This window comes from Vulpes vulpes, chromosome 5 (genome assembly GCF_048418805.1).
Source record: "Vulpes vulpes isolate BD-2025 chromosome 5, VulVul3, whole genome shotgun sequence".
In the NCBI taxonomy this organism is placed as follows: Eukaryota; Metazoa; Chordata; class Mammalia; order Carnivora; family Canidae; genus Vulpes; species Vulpes vulpes.
In genome coordinates, this window is record NC_132784.1 from 117,151,183 (window position 1) to 117,163,527 (window position 12,345).

General features: G+C 33.6%; 1 protein-coding gene across 7 annotated transcripts in view; it reads left to right on the forward strand.

Moving 5' to 3' along the window:
* SEMA3A (semaphorin 3A) overlaps positions 1 to 12,345 on the forward strand; it is a 455,199-nt gene that overhangs the window by 299,774 nt on the left and 143,080 nt on the right. For all 7 annotated transcript variants that reach the window (XM_072759792.1, XM_072759795.1, XM_072759794.1 and 4 more), the window contains one exon: positions 10,121 to 10,278. In XM_072759792.1, the coding sequence (XP_072615893.1) occupies positions 10,121 to 10,278 (158 nt within the window). The remainder of the gene's footprint in view (positions 1 to 10,120; positions 10,279 to 12,345) is intronic.

The following is a 12,345-nucleotide window of genomic DNA, read 5'->3' on the forward strand; positions in this document are numbered from 1 at the left end:
CGTTTCTTAAAAAGCGCGTTTACTCAGCATTAGAAAAATTCAAGTAAATCATACTTGAATGAGTTTTTAAAAATTCTTATAGTGACTATGTAGAGCAGATAACATGTAACAAGTATTTATTTCTCCATACATGAATATTTTTCACAATTTTGGTACTGGAAAAAAAGGAAGTATATGATAGTTATTTGAAGAGCACACTGAATATATGCTATGGTATATGTAAATAATTGACCAAGACTGCCTGAAAAATCAGACTTTAAATTGTTTTAGTTAGATAAGCCTCCTATTTTGTTTTCCTGAAGTTTGCTAATGATAATATAATCCTTGCTTCTCATAGGCATTTAATGAACAGTTGCTGGTAATAAAAACCTTACAAGTAATTAAGACACAAAGACAGAATCAAAAACAAAGTTTCAGTTTCTGGACTCCTAGCCTATCACTCAATGCAGTAAATTAAACCAGTGTGAATTATAAAAGAAGGATCCATGCTTTAATTGGAAATTTTTAATGACTAATCACCTGGCATAGAAATGAGTGATCATTTGCAATGTATAGATGTATTAATCACTTTTAATTCACATCGAAACATTTGTTTTGTGTAATAATCACATTTAAATTCATTTTTATTCTTCCTAGGCGAAGTAAAAATTAGTATCATGCATTAGTTTTTTGTAAATTATTAGCAACTCTTATATTTTGACTATTATTTGCACAAAAACTTACCAAGGATCAGGCAGCAAAAGTTACGTGAAAAATTAAAGTCATAATTTTTCTAGAAATTTATTAAGAAAGAACATTAAACTGAGAGCCAGAAGAATTTAATATAAATCTGACCTCTGCAACTGTTCATTGTAAAGTCATTTATGCTTTTTTGTAAATTGAAGTAATCAGACTTCATAGTCTGAAGATTTTTTTAGATCTCATGTTTAATAAATAAGTGTATGGTTAACCATTTCTTCTACAGATAATTAGACTTATGTGGCACTGTGCTAACTTTATATCTAAGAGGCCTAAAGCACATATGCATGCAAATGAGTGGCATGCAATTAAAACATTAGTGTGTGTGGTGATCAGAGTGGGTGGGACATCAGAAGAGGGAGTAATACCTGCTAATTCTCAAGGCCTTCATGGGTGAGGTGGCTTCTAACTGTACCTTGGAGCATGGGAATAGGGGAAAATAAACTAGAAGCAGGAGAGGGCCAGCCAGGTTTAGAGAAAACTAAAGTTGTAGACTTGTAGGAACATATAGAGACAGGCATAAGATGAGGTAGGAAAGGAAAATTAGGGACCTGTGCCTTTATTAGGGACCCCGGGGTAAGATAACAATGATGAGTGCAGGTACTTTAAAAAGCATTGCGTTTTTGAAATGCACTGTGGTCCATTTATATGGTGATACCTTGAGGAATATATTGAAGTTGAAAGAAATTGAAGCTAGGGAACCAGTTAAGGTATTGCAATTGCAGTTGTTTTATGTTTAATGTTACTAGTTAAGCAAAACATTGAAAACTTGATTAATGTGATTATTGTGTGTAAAATGACCATAATAGTACTTAACATACAGGATTTTAAAAATTAACCATTTTATTATAATTTTATAGACAGGTTGTAGGTAATTTAGGGTTTAGATAGCATAATCCTATCAGTAATTTGAATGGAATATAAAACTAATTAGAAAAGCTAGAATATAATCTGACATACATGATATATTGCTACATTTGTGGGGTGGGGGGTTGTAGGTCGTTTCTGTGCCAGCAATAAAAGCTAGGAAAAAGTTCTAGATCTAGAATTACAGCACATTTTAACTCTAGAAAGGAAGCTGAAGAGATAAAGTGTGATTAATCTACATTTGTACATGGCACTCACTGTGTTTTGCAAAGGAAAGCAAAAAAGTTCTTAGAAGGTTGGGAGAGGCTTGATTTGGATTCTGAAGAGTGAGTAGATTCCCCTATGCACATGAGGATGAAAGTTGGAGAACACTGCGAGAATAGAGAACATCTAAGCTGTGGTAACTATAGATAGAATGCCATGTAGGTAATTGAAAATCATCCTCTGTATGTATGTGGTTAGAACAGTACCTTTAATACAAGTGTTGTGGGATCCCTGGGTGGCGCAGCGGCTTGGCGCCTGCCTTTGGCCCAGGGCGCGATCCTGGAGACCCGGGATCGAATCCCACGTCGGGCTCCCGGTGCATGGAGCCTGCTTCTCCCTCTGCCTGTGTCTCTGCCTCTCTCTCTCAATCTGTGACTATCATAAAAAAAAAAAATACAAGTGTTGTGATGATGATGATGATAATGATGATGGTGGTGGTGGTAGTGGTGCCACCTTTGTACTTTAGTTGTACTTTGTGTACTCTTTGTGGACATTTTCTAATAACTTAATAGCCATATAGATTCCTAGAATTTGTTTCGGTAATAAAGCATTTGAGGATGCAAATTGTATGATTTGTTAACCTTTTGATTACTGATTCTGTATTACCTAAATATATGAAGATATGTACCAGATTTCAGCATTCTAGCTGAATGAATGATACCTGTAACCAATTTTAAAATATACAGAAAGGTGTATATTACTTATTATCAGTAATGAAGAAAAGGGAGTGAGTTCTGTTCAAGTCCTGCAAACTCTGAGATGTCCATGCACTATCTAAATAGAGGTTTCTGAGAAACCTTTGTGTGGCCTTCAGAGGGAAATCTGTCTTGGAAGATACACACTTAACACATGTCAAAATACTGCTAGTGACAAAGGAAACACTTGGAGAAAAGATTACCCATGGAGTTATTACTGTGCAATAAAGTTCAAGTATAGAGCAAATAATATAAATATTTAAGGCATAGAATAGGGTAAGACCAAAAGAACCTGGCCCCTGATGTCAGATGGAAGTGGATATTTTGGCTTTATACCACACTAGCTCTGTGACCTAGGATATTCCTAATATCTATCTGAGTACATTTCCTCATGAGAAAAAAAAATGGGGATGAAAACTATATCACCTCACAGCGTTGTTGTTGTAGGAGACTAATGAGGATACCTAGATGGCATTCAGCAGTTTTTGGCATGGAATGCTCTTCTACACCTCATTCTGCTGGTCAAATTCTTACACATTTTTAAAGGCCAGGTTTAATTGCCAAGTTCTTTCTCCAAGGATTGTCCAATTCTCCTTCAGGTGTTAATTTCTCCCTCCTGTTAACTTTCTAGCTCTTATTATTCTCACTGTTGTTCATTTAGCTTTTGCTTCTCTGAGGGCATTTGTCTAACTTCCATGAAGGTTTTATTAATCTTTATAATCCACGTACTTCTTAGCCAATGCCTATGTGTTACACATATATAAGGGCTGGATATATGTTTGTTGAACTAGCTTAGACTTTGAGGAAGTAACTTTCCACACATATTTTTCACATTATAAAAAATGAAAAACAGATTAATATCACAGATATGCCTGGTCTTGATATTTTACAAGCATATTTGAGGAAAAATATACTATCCTTCCATGACAGTGTGGTTAGCTGTGTGACATCTAGCAGCATGGGAGTTGGGCTTGAGCTGGTAATAGATCTTCACTTGTCTAAAACTCAAATGTGGGCACCTTGTACCTTGATCAGGGAGTTTGTCCAAGTCAAGAAGCTGATTATTCCTATCATCCACAAATAAGAAGTGTCTGGCAGAGAAGAGTCCTGGCATAAATTCAGTGCTTTGGGAGACATTAGAGATCAGACTTAGCAAACATAAAGAAATGAGTTGGAAAAACTTGGAGAAATATTTTAGGCAAAGGTGGTGGGATTGTGTTTTATAGTGTTGTGACCTCTGGCATAGGCAGAGAAAATAGGTAAGGTGAAACTTACCTTCAGACCAGGATGTATAATTTTGGTACCTATTTTGATATATTAAAATTAGCAGATAGATTTTTCTAAATATAGTTGAACAATACATATCAAACTTTGTAAATTGAGAGAATATACTCAGCATCACCAAATAAATTAAAGCGTGTAGACATCCACTAATATTAACTCTATTTGTGTCATAGCAAGATGCACTGACTAGAAATCCTAGGAATAGAGTTAATTGACAATTTATCTTAGAGAAGTAATTGCCAAATATAAATCTGTGGAAAGTTACTTCTCTGTAATAGTTTTAAAAGCAAGTCCTTGGACGGGTGCCCGTGTGGCTCAGTAAGTTGAGTATCCGACTCTTCAGCTCAGGTCATGATCTCAACAGTCCTGGGATTGAGCCCAGCCTCTGGCTCCCTCAGGAGGGAAATTGTTTCTCTCTCTCTGCTCTTCTCCCTGGTCATGCCCTCTTTCTCTCTGTCAAATAAAAAATAAATATTTAAAAAAATAAAAACAAGTCTTTGCTGAAATAAAAATAAAGTAGTAAAAATAAGGTAAAATTTTCTACAATATAATCTATTCATATCTAAGGGTTATTATCCTTTGTGTGTATTTTTCTCCTCTTTTTGTTAATTTAATAAAATGCCTCCTTTGTTTCTATGAAATGATATGATAGTCAATAGTACTTGTTATTGTTGTTTTTATAATGCAACAGAAAGTGGCCAACTTTTATTTTAGCTCCTATTTTGCTTTGGAAACATTTGGTTTATGAAATTTAAAAAGTAATCTTGGAAACACAAAATATAGTACTAAAACTTTGGACCTTAATGAACTGGCCAATATTTATAAATGTCTCGATGTAATCTTAATTTATTCAAAATATTTGTCTTCATATAGATCCAGCTTTTATTTCTTTAAATGGGATCTTTGTTCTGTGAAAAGACAAAGTTCGGAACATCTGGGTGGCTCAGGGGTTGAGCATCTACCTTCGGCTCCGGTCGTGATCCCGGGGTCCTGGGATCGAGTCCCACATTGGACTCCCCATAGGGATCCTGCTACTCCCTCTCTCTGTGTCTCTCATAAATAAATAAATGAAATCTTAAAAAAAAAAAAAAGGACAAAGCTCAAGTCATGGAAAAGGCTATAAGTCTAAACCATGAATGAATCAGGCAATTAATTTGAGTCCAGCAACTGGAAGGGTCCTATTACCTTTCATGCTATAAAATTTAGAGGACAGGTAAGCAAAAAAGGGAAAAGAGAAAGAGCTAGAGAAAATGAGAAATGTAATGGAGGTCAGATTTATGAAGAACAGGGTGGCTATTGTTTGGATTTGAAGGTCAAGCAGTTCTTCATCCTACTATAAAAACGTCTAACTCTGGGCGGTCTTGCATTCTAGAAATTTGTATTCATTTCATTGCCTTTTGAGAATCTGACCCGGTTACTGTAATATAATCATCTGTAGAAATCTATTTTTATCCTAAAGATAAGCAGAATACCGCAGGAACATTCCAGCTTTATAGTGTAGAGATAAGTAGTCGTGTATGATTTTGATATAAATTCTTCCATCTTTTTTCTTCTCGTGTTAAAATAATCATATAGGAAGAGCATCAGTTCATAAAATAATTTTTAATTATTTTAAATAATGTACTGATAGTGATCACCAACAATGTCTTCTTTATTCAAATAAAGCTACATTAGAGATTATGATGAATTCAGGAAAAAAGGCAGATCTGAAAATTTATAAATAAGTAGAATGAAAATTAGAATTGACTCACTAGGAAAGATCATGGTTCACCTCTAATAATTAGTTGGTAGGATACTCTGATTAAAGAACATCAATTATGGGCAGCACGGGTGCCTCAGCAGTTAAGCGTCCAACTTCGGCTCAGGTCATGATGCTGGAGTCCCGGGACTGAGTCCCACATCGGGCTCCCTGCAGGGAGCCTGCTTCTCCCTCTGCCTATGTCTCTACCTCTCTCTGTGTCTTTCATGAATAAATAAAATAAAATCTTTAAAAAAATTAATTATAATTTCATTTCTTCTTCTGCTTGTGTTATTAAATTAAAAATAAATATATCAAATGAAGTTATATATAATTGTCTTGAATTTCATAAGACCATATTTTGGAACTGTATCACAAGAGAGTGTAATCTATTTATAAGTGATCACTCTGCTGCTTGAAATTATATGAAATGATTTTCCCATTCAGAACATTTATACACTTAATACTTACTGTCAACGTTGTCTTATAATATAATGGTGATAATAACACTTATCAAGCCCAAACTATGTGCTTCACTCTATGATCAGTTTATCTTCCATTTAGTCACTAAATTGTTTGGTGATCTGGAATAAGCAATGCTTATTTAATCACCTTTCAAATTTAGAATAAAAAGTTCATTAAAGAATGCTAGTCTGAAATGGCATTTTTGATTATAGTCATACATTTACTTCTCTTTATGGTTGACACAGCATGTAGAGGTTAAAGTAATGTCTCAACAAGAAAAAAAAGCTGAATTACACCCAAAAAGAATTAATAAGCTGTAGTCTGGTAGGATTCATCATAGTCAAATTGATGTAGATTGTTCCTTGTTTGTTGTTATTTGTCTGAATATGAACATAGGATGTGAAAATGTAGGGAAATATTAAATATCTCACATTTCTGAGTATTTATTTTAGTTCCAGTTCCAATTTATATCATGGTAAAAATTCTAAAACAGAAACTAAAAAGAACTCCAAAAATCTGGATGAGTGGAGTCAAGGTTGAAGTTATTTATTATCAATTATAGCTGACTGTGTCTACATATAGGAAAAACAATAAATTTAAATAAGTAAACTATATTAAAGAATATGAGATCTATCTAGATTTAGAAAAAGGGTCTCTAATTTTAAGTATTTTTGCTCTGGAAAGTGGTGAGATAACCCGTAGCCATCCAGAATTTGCTGTGGCTCAGTACCATGAGGGCCTCAAAAAGACTCTTTCCTCAGCTACAAAGAAATATAAAGTCTCTGGTAGGAAGGGACATCTAAAGAAATTGGAGCAAAAAAGAATGATTAGGCAATATCTGTATATTTCAAAGTGATGGAAAACACAGCTGCTATCCCATACTCCAGGAAAATATTGTCTTTGTGTTTAATAAAATGATCCAGCAGTAACATTTTTTAAAAGTTAGTTTGTTTCCATAATGATGTCATATATAAACCACCAAAGACTTCTCTAAGTTGTCTGTACTGAGGAATCAGCGATTTGTCCCTGAACGAATTTACAAAATTTAACCTGTTTTTCAATTAGGTGAGTATTTTCAATGTTTGGAATTATAACATAGATAGGCATTGCATTTGTTATTTAAAATTTAGGTTACAGATATTGGCAAGCAAAGAATATTTCACTATTCTTAAAATGACCTTTATATTTAATATTAATGTAAATCAAAGAGCATATTGCTTTTATTTATCCCTTTACCATGCAAAATTATTGTGTTAACAAGCTAAAATATTTGGTAGTAAAGTAATTTTTCAGTGTGCTCCATCTGGACCTTAATTTCTTACTTTTGGTCAAGAAGATTGAACATATTAATATTTTACTTCTACTTATATATACAGGTGATTGTGTGCTTAACTTTGCAAATGTTGTAGTAGGTATTTTATATGAATTACCTAACTTCACCTTCATAATGGCTCTAGAATATATAATATTAACCCCATCTTCTAAAAACTGAGGCCCCAGGTAGCATAAGGAATTCATCCTCGCTGCCATAGCTAGTAAATACTGTGGTGATGCCATAACTGGGTGATTCCATGTTCTTGCAGATATAGTAGTTGTCTTCCTATAACTTCTTCCACTTGATGCTTAAAGTTTCCTTATGTAGTTTCTATGTGTTTCCAATTAGAATCTACCTTTGTGTCTTTTAAGGGATCCTCCTATCAATACTTACAAAATTGTCTTGATTTAGAGTCAGCTGACTTTTTTTTCAATTTGCCTAGCTCCCCATGGTTTGATTTATATTGTATTAGGGTAGAATTATTATAGATTTTAGACCTGGAAGGAATATTGAAGGGTATCTTCTCTATTTGATAATTATTATCTCCTTGAACAGCCATTCAGTCATTGAACACATCCAGTAATGTAGTCCCTACCTCTCAGAGTAGCCCTTTCCATCCTCACACAGTCATGCTGAAATTTCAGTCTTTTTTTTTTTTTAGGATTTTATTTATTTATTCATGAGAGACACAGAAAGAGAGGCAGAGACACAGACAGAGGGAGAAGCAGGCTCCATGCAGGGAGCCCGATGTGGGACTCGATCCTGGAACCCCAGGATCACACCCTGAGCCGAAGGCAGACGCTTAACCGCTGAACCACTCAGGCGTCCCTGAAATTTCAGTCTTATAGTGAGTCTCTGTAGCACTGAGTATCTGCAGTTATTTGGACAGTGACAAGAGGATGGCATTTAAATTCAGATATCATGTAGCAAATTCTATTTTTTTCTCTCTGGACACTAATAGCATTCATTTATTTCAGATATAACCCATATGACTGAAATTCTCACTCTCTCTATTCCTTCCTTTCTTCCTGCCTGCTTGCCTTCCTTCCTTCCTTCCTTCCTTCCTACTTTCCTTCCTTTTTTTTTTCTTTTGGTGGGGGTGGAGGGTGGAATAAGGCTAACCCAGTATTTTACTATTTTTCATGAATAAATAAGAAAATCATTTTTTAATAATTTGCTATCATATTTTTGTGTATTAGATGGATGGATAGGTAAATCAATAGATAGACATTCAATTTATTATTTACTGACTGGTCGTAAGGAAAAGAAACCAGGTGAGTTGTGGGTAGTGAGCTATTAATTACATATTTCCTGACATGAGGGAATGTTAATTCTGGTAGATAAGTTATTTATATGAATGATTAACAGTGTGATACATTCTATAAGGGAAATTTAAGCAAAATATTATAAAGAAATTATTTCTATGAAAATCTCTTGGAGCTTGCATTTGAACTAGCTCCCAAGAATGGCTACTTTTTTGTCAAGGTAATATATAGTTTTAGATGTCAGGAGCAATGGCAGCAAGGGCTGAAGAGTGGACAACTGCAGAGCATGTTTCCCTGTAGGTTACAGGACATGAGGCGGGAATACTGGGTGAGAGTCTAAACTCAAATGGTAGCGACCTGCCCTTTTGTGCTAATTTAAGGAGATGGAACTTTATCCTCCACTGAAATAATATCTTTAGTGATATGGAGAAGTCAGTAGGAGAAATGGAGAAAGCAAGGAAATTTGTCAAATGGCTAATGACTTAGACTCAAGGCTGGAAAGGAGGAAGGGTCTGCATTGCTCATTCCTGTCCTTGGAAAACACATTCTACATTTTGTGGACATGGATAAAAAGGTTCTACTATATGTGCATTGGAAAAATTTGAATTATTGATTCAGGACACAGTTTTGGAGAATCCTCAGCATTTCCATCTCATGGAAGGGCATTTGTGGTGGCATATACATATAATTTTTATTAAAGCAGATATTTAAACAAAACCTCTTTTATGATAATTAACAACTGCCTTTCTAATGCAAAAGTGGACTTACAATAATGTGGGTTTTTAAGAATATTTTTCTCACTTAGGTATAGGTTTAAAGGTTCAGTATTTTCCCCTTTACAGGAAAAACAAATAGAAGAATGATAACAAACTGAAAAATTTGAGTCACATTATAAAATTCATAGAACTTATGTTTTCATAAAAACCTAACTTGGATTCTCTGTATAGGTCAGTTACAAAAATAGTATAAAAAATTTAGATAGTAGAATTAATGATTTAATGTTCAAAAAGACAAAAATTCCTCATTGAAAAGAAACCCCAAACAACCTAGTAGTGAAGACAGTGTTTCCCCCATACTACCTTGCTCTGTTGTCCCCTATCTTTATACTTGTAGGTTATGACTTGGAACAAATGAAACCCTTTAAAAAAAGTCTTTGTAAAATTAAAGACATTTTATATACAATACTGAGCATTTCATTCTATCATTACATGCAAAAAGATTCCATCAGATCAGTTGTGTGGATGAGGTATTTCCGTCCCTTTCTTCTGAAGGAGTGTGTGGTCTTGAGTATGAAATCAGCAAATTAATGAGTATGACTTCCATTTCAATGAAATGTTAAAAAAAAAGTTTCCTATATATTTCTTAGTATCCTCATTTAGAACAGCCACTGACTGGTAACTACAGCAGGCGGTATTACCTTGTACCAAGAGCCCATGCTCATGTAGGACCTCACATTAACACCAAATTGTCTTGCTTTGTTACCTTGCAGAAATGTTGGAATCCAACAGTGTAATCACTTTCAATGGCTTGGCCAACAGCTCCAGTTATCATACCTTCCTTTTGGATGAGGAACGGAGTAGGCTGTATGTTGGAGCAAAGGATCACATATTTTCATTCAACCTGGTTAATATCAAGGATTTTCAAAAGGTATCTTTATTCTAATATATACACTATAGTTCTTTTAAAGCACCTCAAGCTATTTAACAGTGTGGCAACTGGAAAAAATTGTTAAAATTAATATTTTATCTTTTCAGATGCAAGTAAAAATAATGCATTGATCTGATTATAACAAATCAATGGATGCAGTAAACCATAAAAATCATCAAGGAAGAAACCATAGTATTTTTGATGATCATTATAATTTCAGCTTGTCCTTCCATAGTTATATCATTTTTGCTGCATAAAACTAAATACCTGAACCAATATAAACATATATTACAATGTCATGTGTGAAATGATGTGTGTGTATATATGTATGTATAAATTTTTACATGTCTATATTGCCAGCAAATGCAGAATTCATCAATCATCATACACATGCCTAATCTGGTGTGTCACCTGTTTTTGTACAAAATGTTTATTGGAACACAGACACTCTCATTCATTTACATATTGTCTATGTTTGCTTTCATTCAACAATGGCAGAACTGAATAGTTGTGATAGAGATCATCTGGCTCGCAGAGCCTAAAATATTTACTATCCGGCCTTTTAAACACAAATTTTGCCAAACCCTCATCTAGAAGATCAGTTTTCTGTGTCGGGTTTTTTACAAGTGTGGTCATTTAGACATGAGCAGTTTAATCTTTATTCTTTAGAGTGTTTCTGGCTTATTTAATTAATAAACTATTTTGGAAAATAAACATGGATTGAAAAATTAGTTGAAGAATTAGAAATTATGTTACTGAGTCCATATACTTTACTCAAAGCCAATCATTTTTTTCACAGTCAGTATTTTCCAGTCATAATTCTCTGAGGAACAAAGATCTTTTATGCAGTAACTTCTGTGAGTGTGCTAGTATAACATTTTTTGATACACATCAGTTTTAATGTATGTTACTTTTGCTTAATATTCAGTGTTTTAGAGTCATGTTCCTCTGATAAACTTGAACAAATTGGACAATAATTTTTAAAAAGTAACTGAATTGTATAGAAAGCTAAAAAGCTTTTGTTCTGGTTGAAGAATATTGCTTTGAGGATCAAATGAAGATAAAATTCAAAGCTGAATCATATCTCTAATAGAGTATGCCACTGAAGAATATTGCTTTGAGGATCAAATGAAGATGAATCAAAGCTGATTCATATCTCTAATAGAGTATGCCACTGAACCTGAGACTTACATTCTTATTAATCAAATGCTAAAATTCTGACTGTGCATAAAGACTTGATTCATTATGTGTATCATATAAAACAGCAATGCCTTTACTGATATAATTTGGGATTACTATATGGCATTTAAAAATCACCTTTGATATTCATTTTCTGATTTTTCAATCTATTTGATCTCTGAATCTTCTCAGATGATATCTAAGTATCCCTAGGTTATTTATTGCCTGAGAAAACTTATTATCCGTTTGTTTTTCTTAAATCACAGAAATATTTACCTTAGAGTCTTTTGTAAAGGTCGTAAAGTAAGAAGGTTTTGTTGTTTAGTGAAGTCATCCTTTTTATATAATAAATGAAAAACCTCAGAAGATTAAGAAAAATCTGATGTTTTAATAATTATATCAACTCAAATTTTCAGTGTTTATAATACTTTTATCATTTTATAAAATTGATATATATGAATATAAATATATATGCATATATCTGTGTCTCTAGATAATATGTGAGCACCTAATACCTCACAATATATATTTAATGTTTAGCATTCTTCTCTGAATAATAGAGTAATAAATATTCTTAATTTAAATAGTTCATTCCAAAATTGAAAAGACATAATTATCATATGAGACAACCTACTGTTTTACAGATGAGGAAAATCCCAGAGCCATTTGTATGCCCAGGATATAATCACAGTATCTTCTGCCAATGAGACTTGTAATAAATATATACTGAAAGGGTGAATGAATTAAAGTTAGGTGACTTGCCCAATGTCATAGTGCTGTTAATAGCCTCTGCTTTTGAGTTTAAAATCATTATTCTAATGGAAGGCATATTTCTAATTAGAAAGCATCTCATTCCAAACATATTATTTAATTATACCACACTGTCTA